General features: G+C 38.6%; 1 protein-coding gene across 1 annotated transcript in view; it reads right to left on the minus strand.

The window, feature by feature from the left end:
• Nucleotides 1–14,221, minus strand: part of LOC136847996 (uncharacterized) — a 52,443-nt gene extending 38,222 nt beyond the window's left edge. Inside the window, exons 1-3 of the mRNA XM_067120005.1 lie at nt 14,149–14,221; nt 7,374–9,195; nt 6,454–6,565 (exon numbers count right to left, since the gene is read on the minus strand). Of these exons, the coding sequence (XP_066976106.1) occupies nt 6,454–6,565; nt 7,374–9,062 (1,801 nt within the window). The 5' untranslated portion in view covers nt 9,063–9,195; nt 14,149–14,221. The remainder of the gene's footprint in view (nt 1–6,453; nt 6,566–7,373; nt 9,196–14,148) is intronic.
• Between the last annotated feature and the right edge of the window lie 692 nt (nt 14,222–14,913).

A 14,913-nucleotide genomic window follows, 5' to 3' on the forward strand; every position in this document is an offset into this window, starting at 1 on the left:
TAAATGAACTGGTATCATCCGTGCTTTAACTTGCCTAAAAAAAATACAGCTTTCAATCAGCAGTTCGCAATGGACAGGATGGTTGCAATAAGAATGCAATATCCCAGAGAGAGAGAGAGAGAGAGAGAGAGAGAGAGAGAGAGAGAGAGAGAGAGAGAGAGAGAGAGAATCCAAAGAATTCAAATAAAAAAGCAAACGAATGACAGATTGACAAACCATAAGTTACCAAGTGTTGCAATATCAATATTGACTGACGGCAAAAACAAAGAGAAGGATGTGTAACCAATAAAAAAAAACTCTTCCGAAACTTTTCTGATAAAAAAACTAAAACATAAAAGAAAAACTGGTAAAATGAAGCCCACGTACTTACGTCAACTCTGACGTAAAGCAGATACTTTAAGACTTGTGTATAAATTTACGAGTGTTCTTGTTTCAAAACATGGTTTTTATTTTTTTAAAACCTCAGTGAAATAAAAAACTCGAGGAGAACTTTCTACCTCCTCAGCATTTTGCTAATGGGACCTCCTCAGCATTTTGCTAATGGGACCTCCTCAGCATTTTGCTAATGGGACCTCCTCAGCATTTTGCTAATGGGACCTCCTCAGCATTTTGCTAATGGGACCTCCTCAGCATTTTGCTAATGGGACCTCCTCTGCATTTTGCTACTGGGACCTCCTCTGCATTTTGCTACTGGGACCTCCTCAGCATTTTGCTAATGGGACCTCCTCAGCATTTTGCTACTGGGACCTCCTCAGCATTTTGCTACTGGGACCTCCTCTGCATTTTGCTACTGGGACCTCCTCTGCATTTTGCTACTGGGACCTCCTCTGCATTTTGCTACTGGGAACTCCTCTGCATTTTGCTACTGGGAACTCCTCAGCATTTTGCTACTGGGAACCCCTCTGCATTTTGCTATTGGGAACTCCTCAATGTTTTTCTACTGAGAACTGCTCACTATTTTCCAACTGAGAACTTCTCTCTATTTGGCTACTGAGAACTCTTCACTATTTTACTACTGAGAGCTTCTCTCTATTTTGCTACTGAGAACTCCTCTCCATTCTGTTAATGAGATATCCTTAATATTTTGCTACTGAGAACTCCTCCCTATGTAACTACTGAAAACTCCTCTCCATTTTGTTAATGAGATATCCTCAATATTTTGCTACCGAGAACTCCCTCTCTATGTAGATACTAAAAACTCCTCTCTATTCTGTTAATGAGAAATCCTCAGTATCTCGCTACTGGTCATTTGTTACTGAGAATAATTTCGCATTTTATTACCTAGGAATGTGCTGCATTTTGTAACTGAAAACTATCACATGAGACATTTCGTGTATTTTGTTCTTAGGATCTTCCGGAAAGACATCATGCGTTCTGTCACTGAGAGCTGCTCTGTACTGTATTTAGACGCAGTCGAGCGGCGGGAGCGATTCAAAACGTGTGATTGGCCCTGGAGAGATTTCGTGAAAATCCTCACGCCCAGCGCACCGGCGACTCAACGCAAACGGATTAAAGAGATGTACTGTCCGGTTTAGCGAGGTATTTGATGGGCTGTTCGTATTCGTAGCGGCCGTTATAGTGAGAGGGACTAAGTGGAGATGAAGGGATTTTGGTCTCAGTGGAGAGAGAGAGAGAGAGAGAGAGAGAGAGAGAGAGAGAGAGAGAGAGAGAGAGAGAGAGAGATGTGCACCAGTTGAAGAGCATTTTGATCCTTTAACGGTCGTCATCACGTTATCGAAAGCCTTTCGCTTGGATACGTTGAAAGTAATTTTCTCGAAAAGTAATTTTCTTTAAAAGTAGTTAGTAATTTACTTTGAAAGTAGTTTACTTGAAAAATAAGATCGAAAAGTAATTTGCTTGGAAAGTAATTTACTTGCAAAGTAACTTACTTTAAAAGTAATTTACTGTAAAAGTAGTTAGTAATTCACTTTGAAAGTAGTTTATTTGAAAAATATCGAAAAGTAATTTACTTTAAAAGTAGTTAGTGATTTACTTTGTAAGTAGTTTACTTGAAAAATAAGATCGAAAAGTAATTTGTTTGGAAAGTAATCTACTTGAAACGTATTTACTAGAAAAGTAATTTTCTCGCAAAATAGACTACTTTTGAACTAGTCTTGTTCCATGGCAGTTCGTTGAGGTTATTTTGATTCAAAGGCAATACTCCATTTTTTGTCAAGTAAATACAAGTTCATAATACAAAATTTTATGTATCAAAGCTTTTTACAAAAGGAGCGAAATCAAACTGATTAATTCTAAACGAAAAACAAGTAAAAAATGCGCCGAAGCCTCTTCGGCTCAATCGAGTTTTCTGTACAGCCGCTACTGCGTATAATCAAGGCCACCGAAAACAAATTGATCTTTCGGTGGTCTCGGTATAATGCTGTATGAGCCGCGACCCATGAATCTTTTATCACGGCCCGGTGGTGGCCTGTCCTATATCGTTGCCAGATTCACGATTATGGCTAGCTTTAACCTTAAATAAGATAAAAATTACTGAGTCTAGAGGGCTGCAATTTGGTATGTTTGATGACTGGAGGATGGATGATCAACATACTAATTTGCAACCCACTAGCCTCTGTAGTTTTTAAGATCTGAGGGCGGACAGGAAAAGTGCGGACGAACAAGCAAAGCCGGCACAACAGTTTTCTTTTAGAGAAAACCAAAACTGAAAAATATCTCTTGGGACAGTCAAGCAAAAATTTCACCGAGAATATAAATATAAAGAAGCACTGCATGGCAGATTAGAGAACATGCATGCGAGAGAGAGAGAGAGAGAGAGAGAGAGAGAGAGAGAGAGAGAGAGAGAGAGAGAGAGAGGAATATACCACTTCCATAGTTCCCACCTGATGAGCGTGCATTAATTCACCCAAAAAATGATCGTGAACGCTGCCTAAACAAAATTCCAAGATAATAACATGGAATTACAGGTGATTATAGTGGGGGGGGTGCTTAATTAAGCCACCGGCAGGTGTGGGTTTTGGAGGTGCCAAAATGAACGTCAAATTGAGCGCCGAAATTACAAGGAACTTCGCCCGAGATTATAAAAGATTTGATCGATGGGGGACCCGAAGATTGTACACACACACACATGTACACACGTACACACGTACACACACACACACACAGGAGAGGGAGAGCCTCCTGAACAGAGTAAACAGAGAAGGAAGAGATCGACGGAAGATGATGGGCAGGTTCCTAATTATTCTATTAAGGCGTAAACGACGATGATAGTCGAACAAATGATTAACTCAGGCTGAGTTGTTCCCTTCGTTTCAGACGGAATGATTATTAACTTGTCAGTTTTGGTCAGTGAGAGGGAAAGGATTAGAGGATTACGTCTTTTGTAGGTTTTCGATAGATATGTTAAAAGAAAATTTCAGGTGATTAAACTGGGTTATTTATTCAGAATTGTGATGGAAACGTGAGCCATCATCTATATATATATATATATATACATCATCTATATATTATATATATATATATATATATATATATATATATATATATATATATATATATATATATATGAGAGAGAGAGAGAGAGAGAGAGAGAGAGAGAGAGAGAGAGAGAGAGAGAGAGAGAGAGTAGTTCTTCAGATCTCTTTATACAAATTAAAAAATTCCTCCGTGATAAATAGTCCGAAAGTGCGCATTCAGCCTCTTACAGATTTTATCCCATTCCGAACTGCAATGTGAAATCAAGCGGTAATAGAAACTCGAAGCCGTAGCCGCTGTCGCATTCAGATGATCCGGACAGAGTATGAAGAAGCTACTGAAGGAAGTGTCTGAAAGCAAGATAAGTCCTCATCATTTCTGAATAACCTACCGCACAGCAGCAAGCAGTAAATGCGAGTGACACTTTTCACAACCTCGCGCAGACAGAGACGGAAGCGCCTTTCACCGGTCGATATTTCTACGTCAATATTCCTTAGAAGAGTATTTTCTTTTTTTCCTTTTTTGATGATGATTTAATGCACCGGAGGTACATAACAGATCTCTCGAATGGCAGCGCTTTTGCATACAAGTTTTCCGGCGGAAGGCGTCACGTCCGGACGAAGTACGTTGAAGAAGTTTTTTTTTTTTTATTGTGGGGTGGGGGTGGGGAATAGGAAGTGTTTGGAATTGGGAGTTTTTTCGGAATTGGGATTTCAACCGAGGTCGGCACAACTTTCTTTCCCGGGACGCTGAATCGTTCTGGACGGGAGCTTAACCAGTGGTTCTTTCTGGTGGGAAAGGACCCTGTCGATTCTAGTGAATGTCAAGCGAGCTCCAGAACGTATTTCCTTTTACTTTTTCTCACTGTCGAGACACATACGAATGCCTCACGTCTTTTTCTTTTAAAATTTGAGTTGCTAGAGATCTCAAAATGAAAGGAATCTTACGTTTTTCTTTTTTGACTGAAATCGTAAGAATTCGAATATGCCTGAAACATCTACAATTTTGCTTTGAATAGCAAAAGATCATCCCAAAAGAAACAAATGATTGGTGACTGCTTTAGATAAAGCCGACATTATGACAGCACGGGCCCTTGCCCAAAAGGACTTGTGAGTCTCAGGTAACGTGTTAAAAAAAGGACTGGAGTGGACCTCTGGACTCAACAAACTAATTGAGACAAATAAAAAGAGAGATCTACTCTTCTTTGAATGAAATCTCATATAATTATTTAGGAATAAATCAGATATTCTTATGACAACTTCACAAATGTTTCAGCCAGTGTTTTATATCTAGTCTTTTCGTGGACAAAATACAGAATAACTTTATTATTCTATATATCTCAATCGATATAAGAATACATATTTTAAAACAGACTTACTGTTTTCTTCAAATGTTCTAACTGACCTTTTTTATCAAAATGATGAACAAATTCTAATAAAGAATTATACTGTTATTACTCCAATGAATAATGATTACAGAATCCCTTCAAAATCAGTCGACTTATGGCAGGTAACTCTCCGCTCTGATGCATAACCGTGCACTGATAAACTCTCCTTATCAAATTCACGCTTATCAGTGCATTAATCTTATCGTTACTCGCCAGAGACTTTCTCACATTTACATGAACAACAAAGGTTGACAAGTACAATTTGATGTAAAAAACTTATGAGGTACAATGAGATCACGCGCTTCTTTAGATGTTAATAAATAATCCCATGAGTTTTCACTGATTTGAAACGGAATGATTAATAAAGTCAAGATTTTGAAGTAAAAATTTGACGTAGTAAACCACCTATTAATCATTTCCAATCAATCAATCATTTCCTGTGGCACCCACGGGGATGCATAGGGCCTCGATACACTCACGCCACCACATTCTGTCCTGGGCTAACTCCTCAAGATCTCCCCAACACTCTTCTCCGGCTTCCCTCCCGCCTCATTGTCCTTAACCACGTCTCCTTTGGCCTACCTCTACCTCTTCTACCAAGGGCAACCCACCCCGGTGCAACTCGTACTAATCCCAGTCTTCTATACACATGGCCTAGCCACTTACAGCTGCACCCTCGTCAGTTCTCTAATTCTGTTAGTTGATATCCCATCCCTTCAATTAATTCCTAATATCCTTCTGAGCGCCTTATTTTCAAATGCTAAGAATTTATTATCAGAAGTCACTGCACTGTACCGTGACTCATGCCCATAAATCAAAATCACCTAAGACAAATTTTATATTACTCCACATATATAGAAATAAAAACGTTGTCGAAAGCCTTGAATTTATATTTACAAAAGAGCTAATTCTAACTTACTGTAAAAATGTCTCTTGTATTCCCCACAGGACAATGTTACAAATTATGAGAGAATTAATGATATCGGGCTGCTTAGGTTGCGAGAGAGAGTGCTTACGCAAAGCATTATTAGACATGAGAAAAAAGTAAATTTCACTTCAAGTATTCCATGCTGATTATGAAAGAGACCGGAAATGTGAGCATCCTACAAGAAACAGTTGATTAATTGACTGATACCTCAATATATATTGACGTTATACATATAGATAATTAGGCACTCAATATCAAAGCCTTTCAGAAACTTAAGATTTTTCTTTCTAAGGGCAAGAGAGAACCTGGAATATTCCTGGAAATTTACTTAATAGTCATCTCAACCTTGAAATGAAATTGAATCATTGACTGGCTTATCAGTAAATGCTGGCATTACTTTCCGTAGAAATAAGATACACAGAATGGAAGCCTTTTCGGTGGCAAAAGAAGTTTCTTACTAAAAGGCAAAACATCATCTTAGATTGTTTATAGAGAATTAATGCATATATCATTTCAGTCCATCCCTTAGAAAAAAAAAAGGAACTGTTTAACTGACTGGTTTATTTATACATACTCGCATCACAAATGTACGTAAATGGGATACACACACACACACAAAAAAAAATAGAAAGATTCACGGACAAAAGATGTTCCTTTTCAAATACAAAAGATCACGTATAAAATGCTTAGAAAGAATACTCACCTTGTATGTCGCGTCGATGCACAAGATTTCCCGGGAAGGTACCAGTGCGAGCGCTGCTGGTACCGTCAAAAATTAACCCACGATACCTGCCGTTTTCCTCCTCACTAACAACCTAAAAAGAAGACAGGGTTTTGAATAGTTTTTTGACAGTCTTTTGACAGCATTTTGACAGTCTTTGGGAGTATTTTGACAGCTGAATCTAAGAGTGAGTTTTTGGATGTGGGTAATGTAAGGCAATGGAAGCATTCTCTTGTTATGAAAGTCTTAAAAAAGATAGAGAACACCATCATCTAATTATGTGTGTGAGAGAGAGAGAGAGAGAGAGAGAGAGAGAGAGAGAGAGAGAGAGAGAGAGAGAGAGATACCATCTTTGTTACCTCAGTAGAAAAAGTGTCTAAAAAAAACATATATCCAACAAGAGGTATTACTCTAAGTAAAAACTACATTAAATGGAAAAAATACATCAGATGCACTTGTGTTTATCATTGCATGATTATATGGTTTAAACAAACAACTAACAACTTACATTAAAAAGAAAAGATTTGATAGGCTTACAAAAATCAATATATAGGATAAGATAAAAAAGTTTTCCATAATTCAAAATAAAGATAAAATAATGTACCTGATGCTTCTATTCTACAGTTATTGAGCCTGAAAAAAAAAGACTGACTTGACTATAACTGATGCAGTGTAAAAATTTCAGATCAGAATGTGCGCAGTACATTTATCTGTTGCAAAATCTTCCATATATTCATAAAAATACTACGATATATGAATCTCATAAACTACAGACAATCACTTATCAGAAAAAAGGGTTTTGAGATACAAATTACACGTCGAATAAAAACTCGGTGGAAAAATATTTTATTCAGTGCAAAAATTTTTCTTTATTTTGTTAGTTCTGTTAATAACATTCTCACCCTTGGCGTCTCGTCGCTGAAAGTGACGCGTCCTTCTACACAGCGCCGGTTGGTCATATTCTTAGGTTGGGAATTCTTTGGGGAAGCACACCGGAAATGTCGGTCGACGCTCTTCGACCTCAGACACAGCGCCGACTTTAAGAGCGTTTTTCGAGAGGTCTTGAACGCCGAAGAGCCGTTTCCAGCGGTTTCCAGGCGGACGCCTCTTTCCAGAGCGTCCTCTGAGCCCCGAGAACCTTCCACACTATTACGCTCTCTTCGTGCCTGCGCGAGTTCTTGCCCCGCTTTCAAAGGGGTCAAAGGCCCTTTAGAGACAGCTGATCTTGTTGAGAGATGTCTCCGAAAGTTATACTTATTGAATTTGAGCTCCGGAACTTGAGGGATGGTTTCGAACACTTCATCTTCCGGGTCAGTCTCTACCTGTCTGACAGTGACCCGAGATTTTATACGTGGGCATCTCTGTAGACTCCCATAATGCATGGAATCTTGATGATTTAATTTAGCATCGTTCGAGGCCTTCGATTTTCTCACAGCATTTAGAACTAAAGTGTCTTGATCACTCGATGTTGGTGCGATGCGGTTTCGTAGATTTGATTCGTAGCTGCGGGATCTTGGGATTCGAACTCCCGGTCGAACAGTGATGTGTGAATCGGACAGGCTGAGCGTTACTGATTTCGCATTGGTAGTGGTACCGCTGTTGCAGTTACAGAAGTTGGAATGCGTTTGATTCTTGTCGTCTGTGACACTTCCCTTTCTACGGGCGACTTTTAATTTACTCCCCAAACCATCATTATTTCTAGATGGGCTCTCCCCTTTTCTTTTCGGGCCGTTACCGTCGAGGATGGAGGTAATTCGCCCCAACTGCGAAAGCACGAGAGACCGACTCCTGCTCGACATTGGCGAAGATGATGACCCCTGAACAGCAGCAGCAGCAGCAGCAGCGGCATCGTTGTCCGGTCGAACGATTAATGAGTCTTGCGACTTCGAGGTGGCAGGTTCTACACGATAGCAGTCCAGCTCCTTCAACCAGCGGTCCCTGACCACTTGGAGCTCCTCGGTTGATCTACTCATTTCTGACGCGTCCATTACGGAACTCCTACCTCCATTTTCGGGTAATCTCACGAGACCGTTAAGGATTAAGGCAACCCAAGGGTCTTCCCTTTCCCCCATCTTCTGAAACACTTTTCCTTCCCCCTGACGGGAGGAGGGGGAGGAGGAGGAGGAGGAGACAGGGGGGTCATTACACGCACGTGGAATGGATTCGGACTCCTTGCCACTTCTATCAGTAGTAGAAGTGGGAGGAGTAAAGGATGGGTCTCCATTCCAGTTCTGACCAGGACACGATGGACGCAGAGGCTCTGATTTATTCCTTCTTCTGCTTCTTCTTCTCCCTCTCGTAGGAGAGAGGAGCAAAGTGGAATGTGGAGGCGATGGTGGTGGTGATCTCTGATCGTGAATCGATTCAGAGGGAGAGGAGGAGAGAGCCTGAGAACGAGGAAGAATTTCGGAGTGAGAGGAATTCGCAGCACTGTGTTCTTCTTCTTCTTCTTCTTCTTCTTCTTCTTCTGTTGACTTCTGCAGGTCGTAAGGGGAATGGAATTTACTCCACGGGGATACTCCATTTTTCACCTTCCTCTTTAGGCTGCCGAAGTTCAGCCAAAAGTCGGAACCTTGGAACTGAGACGCCATTGTCACTTGTATTTCGTTTCGGTAATCGATGTCAGAATCATTGTTATGTTCCCACTTTCACTTGTCAACAAAGTTTTCCAGAATATGCAGCCAATGCATTTCGATTAATGAGCACTGTCAACGCATCTGCAATCTTTTATTATTATTATTATTTTTAAATATTACAGTTCAGTTGTAAAAGGCAAGAGAAAACAAGATACGAAGACTACGACCGACAAAAAATTACTAAATGCACTTCATCGTCAGAATATGACGAAGGACTTGAATTTATTTCGGGAGCTTAACATTTCGACTCAGGAAATTCGCTTTTTAAATATAATTTCTTTGTAGTTCGACGGGTATCAGTATCATAGTCTGCCTATGAACAACGCTTATTTTTATCAACCTTTATCACTCCAAGGGAGTACAGTACATTTGAACTGATATTGGAGGGACAACGAAATCACGCCTTTCAAATGATTTAGGTTATATTGACACAGTTTTCACGCTTTAACAGAGAGACGCTATCACACATGCACGTGGGCACGCACACACAAACACATACACACACACATATATATACATATATACACGGATACACACAGAAACAACATATAAACGTGGTGTGTATGAGAGAGAGAGAGAGAGAGAGAGAGAGAGAGAGAGAGAGAGAGAGAGAGAGAGAGAGAGAGAGAGTTGGGGGTGGGATCTTGTTTGATACATTAATGTTGCGACCTGATTAGCGGAAAATAATATCTCTAAGTAGCTCATGGGGAGCGTCATTAAAACCGAATAAAACCAGGCACTCAAATGAAGGCTCTCTCTCTCTCTCTCTCTCTCTCTCTCTCTCTCTCTCTCTCTCTCTCTCTCTCAGAACGAAAGCCTTTCCTCCAGATCCCAAACCTAAAAACACGAGAGATGAAAAAACAACAGAGAGAACGGAATCGACAGAACGAGCAACGAGCAATATAATCTTCAAGACGTGAGAGCAACAGCTGACAATCTATGGCAACTCGATGCATGTGACGGAAATTGCAATTAACTCTGAAATATAATACGATCAAAGGAGCCGGGTTCTGGCGTCTTGGGGAAAGAGGTGTCCTTAAGGTGTCCTTGACGTCGTATCATCGTATGGAAAGGATTAATAATAATACAACTTGAGTTTCGAGATAAGAAAAAATAAAAGTGTCATGGCGGCGTCTTTGAAGATCGGGAACTCAAAAGGTTGGAAAGCCGATCTCGAGACGATTTCAATTACGTTGTTCCTGCTCATTTCTGTCGAGTAGTTGCGTTAATGCCTCAAGGCAAATGACAAATCACTACGTAAGATTATTATCATTTGGTCATCTAAGACGAGAAATGAATGGAGAAATAAGCATAATGTTAAACTGCAATATCATGCGTGATATAAGAAATTTTAATTTTCTTTACTATGCAGTGATAATGTCAAAGTAAGTGTAATTGTTCAGTCAAATCAGCATGATTTCACTGTTGTCACTTGTGCCACATAAGCATCTGTTTTCATACATTTTTTATACGTTTATTCATTTTTAGAGATTGCTTCTTAACAAAAAAATAATGAAAAATGTGTATAAAAATATAGAGGGATGAGGGGAATCTATACATACATAAACACAAACAAACAACACACACACACACACACACACATATATATATATATATATATATATATATATATATATATATATATATATATATATATATATATATATGACGTTTTTCAACACGTGCACGTCCCCAAAGTAACTAAAAGTCACGTTTCAGTGAACTGCTGTAAACTCAAAACTGAGTGCCAGTCAATTCTGTCGCTAACAAACAGGTTTTGTTCAAATTCCCAAAGAAGGAAAGATGAACTACGTCTTTTACAGTTTCGAAACTTCAGTCATGCTGATATCTAGGTTGCGAGAGTTTTTTGCAAACTTAATTTACAAGGTCATTATATATACAACGGTTAGTCAGGGCCAACTTCGAAGACTTAGGTCATTCCTGTTTAAACTTATGACAAAAGACTTGGGGAATTTTAACTTTCAAAAGACGGAAAGCCGGTTAGGGCTGGATGACGCACAAGATATTTTCTAGTTGCTCAGCATCCAAGTTTTTCAAATGGATGACTCCCTCTTCACCAGGCTTGTATGACCATAATTTTTCATGATATTCCAGCTCATACGAGCTGCTGGGCACATACATGAGAGGTGTTCGTAAGTGGTGGTTAACTATACTGTCATCACAGATCATACTAAGTTTTGAATCGGTATACTATGAATTTAATATTAATAATGTTTCCGAATCCGTAAGATAACTAAGGCTTTATAAATAAACTGAAATCAACTCGGAAATGAATAAGGATAGAAGAATTGAAGACAGGACGCCCCGAGTCGTGAGAGATGTTTTTAAAGATTTGTCAAAAAGAAATTTGCAATTACAATTAGACGCGATTATCCTATCATAAGCATAACTAACATAGAAGTTTTTTCCTTGAAAATTAGAATTAACATATCAAAAACGAAAATTAAAAAAACATCGACAATAACGTAATGACGCTCTATTGCTAAGCTGCGAAGTGAGAACATGTAGATTAGAAACGTTTTTGAAGAAATGCCAAAAATAAAAAAAAATAATAATAAAAAACATCATTCTACCCTATTTTCATGTCAACCGTATAAAAAAATTAAGTTTTCTATAAATGCTCAACAGGCAGTTTTGAGCAAAATCAAAACAACTGCCTAATATAGTTGTTTTATTTTTTACGAATGATATAAAATCAATTTAGCTGGAATGCAAAATAAATGTCACACTTAATTTTTGGGAGCACTCGTATCGGCCCCTTACTGGTTCATCCGGCTGGCCTCAATATTTACCAATAACATCGCTGTGTTTTACTGAATAAAATTCAAAAGAAACAACGAAAAACCTTCGACCAAATAACCATAAACAAGAAAACTAAGCAACGAGAAACTTAAACATTCGACAATATACCCCAACGTCAACCCATCCCTGAGATTTTAAAAGGACGGACATCCCTGAAAGCCGCTTTTTATCCCTAGGAAAGCCGGTCAGCCAGTCGGTTCAACAGCCGACCGTCGCCCTCCGCCCATCGTGCATCCTGCTGCCTGCCATCCTGCCATCCTGCCAGCCAGTGCAACAATCAATTTCCGGTCGTATCACTGATAGCATCTATCGTTAAAAGAGATTAGGAGATTACACGTGCTGGCGGCACAGTAATGAAATGGGATCACCAGGAACCTAATGCGTCATTTCAGTCATCCCTGGCTCCTGCGACAGGGTAACTAGAGCCATCTGGTGATGCAGTAGTGAAATGTTGTCACTTATTATTTTTGGGGAGTTTAGAAATCTGGGGGATTAGTTTTTCGTGTCGAAAGTATACAGAATGAGAGGCTTTTTCAAGTATTCAAAGTCGGCGAGGAAATACTCTTTGATAACCTTGAACGGCAGAATGGAAAAACAAATGATTTTGCAGAGAAATAATGAATGGTAGAAGAAAATAGGAATAACTCTGAAAATATAAAAAGTATAAAATCATATATGAAAACTGATTCAGTATTTTTTTTTTATTAAATGATTTGAGGAACGACAGACTACTAATTTCAAAGACTTCGAAGTTATTTAGTGAAGACTCTTATATATTTTCGAAATATAGTTTTCAGTTGGCATGTTGTTAAACAACTAGATTTACCAAAATCAAGAGGCAGGCTTTCCGATTCACTGAATAAAAAGCATCAACGCTGACATAACTTTCAGCCCTATGGAAATGTGGAAATGTACTTTTTCCTAATCGTGACACACACACACACAATATGGCTACAGAATATTCAATATATTTTAAAGAACGTCTGCAAGAATGACGGGTAAATTAGGTAACGAGGACCACTTTGTCACGCAGGTGCTTAAGTAACCTTACGTTATTTCTCTGACAAAATCACTGAACTGTCAAATGATTAAAGATGAAAAGGAGCTCAAAAAATATTAGGAACAAATTCTAAACGTGCATATGGTAAATGATGTCTCTTACTACGAATATTCTGACTTGCTCTTTCAAATAAGTCTGATGGCGTCCGCATAAATACTTGGGATTCGACCCTGAAGTATTAACCACAAGAACGTAATTAGAGGTAAAGTATTTCCATTTTATTACACTAACCAAGATAAAAAGAAGGAACAATTTTTCTTTAGTTTTCGGAACTCATGGTATTCACTGTAGGAGTTAGAGGATTTACCATGGTAATATCAGTTCCTTTCGCAGTCGTAATTAGTCTTTGATGTATGGAAAGGTGACTTTTCATCTTTGCCTCATTTAAATCTTACAAATAACTAGCAATATTCAATTTTCACTGCACTTTCCCAAGTATCGATGCATTCGCCCTTACCTCTATAGAGTGATGATGATGATAAATAATAATAATAATAATAATAATAATAATAATAATAATAATAATAATTAATAATAATAATAATTTTCCATTAAGTTATTTATAATGTGTATAAATACTGTATATACCCATCTATGCCTAAGTACATATATAAGTAAAAACATAAACAGTTGCAGTTGGGAAAGGATAAATTAACCATGATGTCATACTGATAAGGATATCTGTTCTGAGAATTAGCGTCGAATTCAACGGTCTGTCGAGTTACTAGTCATTCATTGCCATGACAAGATTGTTGAACTGTATCATAAAGTGATGAAAAAATGAACGCATTTAACAATTATTTCTTCACTGCTAGAAGATACAGTCAATGGGGAAAAATTAGGCTTCTTTTAACTTATCAAATAAATCACCACTATATCATCATTATTACTTAACAATCATCTCTCACAACATCACGTTTTCCGGCAAGAACACCTAAATGAATCTCAAGCAAAAGCCGTATTATCATCTCACAGAGGGGTAACTATTAGCCCCCTCACACGACGCCATATTTCTCACTTTCTGTGAAGGGGATTGTTAACCCAAATCAGAGACACTTCACCGTTCAGATTCGAAAAAGGAGATTTCTCACTGATATCCCATTTCACTAGAAACTTAGAAAACCACTTTGACGAAGAGGTAAAACAACACATCACTACCGGAGGCAAATCTTCGGAAAAATCATCACATAATCATTCAGAGCACAACAACGCCATGGAAATACAGTACAACTAAGGCTCCTTGTTCGTGAAGGAAGAAAAAAATGATATCTTATCTCGGTGGCGTTATCTGTTTATCAGCTCAGCGCGGATGTTTTTCAAGATAACAGGGCCGTAATGCACGAAAAAAAAAAAAGCTTAGATAGGGAAAAATGTACAACAGAAGAGGATAGATGACTCATGAAAGGACATTGCAGGAAAGCCAGAAAGGACCGGCGTGTCGATTCCTGTGTGAGGTTATTTTTGGTTAGAAAAACTTTTTGTTTTTGTTTTCGGAGCCAACCGAGATCCACAAGGTTCCACACACTCGTGAGAAAACTTAAGAAAAGAAGAGAGGAAAATAGGGGGCCAAAACGACATAGCAGTCACTTAATGAATGGAATTCCAGAGCAGTCATTTAATGAATGGAATTCCAGAGCAGTCATTGAATGAATGGAATTCCACATGAACCACCTAAAACACATTAACAAAAATATACCCTCGCTTCAGGCATTACTTTCAATAAGTAGCGATTAATCTCTACTGCTTTTTGCGTGCTTAACTTACGCGTATTTGAATAAAATTGTAATCTAATTAAACCACTCACGAAAAAAGCAAAATACATGCAGGCTTAGGCCCTAAAAGATGTTTCCGGAGATGATCTGCTTTCCTTTACCTCCAAAAATTCTTGAAATTAATTCCTTCAGCACGAGAATCACCTTAACC

The sequence above is a fragment of the Macrobrachium rosenbergii genome, chromosome 18 (genome assembly GCF_040412425.1).
Source record: "Macrobrachium rosenbergii isolate ZJJX-2024 chromosome 18, ASM4041242v1, whole genome shotgun sequence".
Taxonomy (NCBI): Eukaryota; Metazoa; Arthropoda; class Malacostraca; order Decapoda; family Palaemonidae; genus Macrobrachium; species Macrobrachium rosenbergii.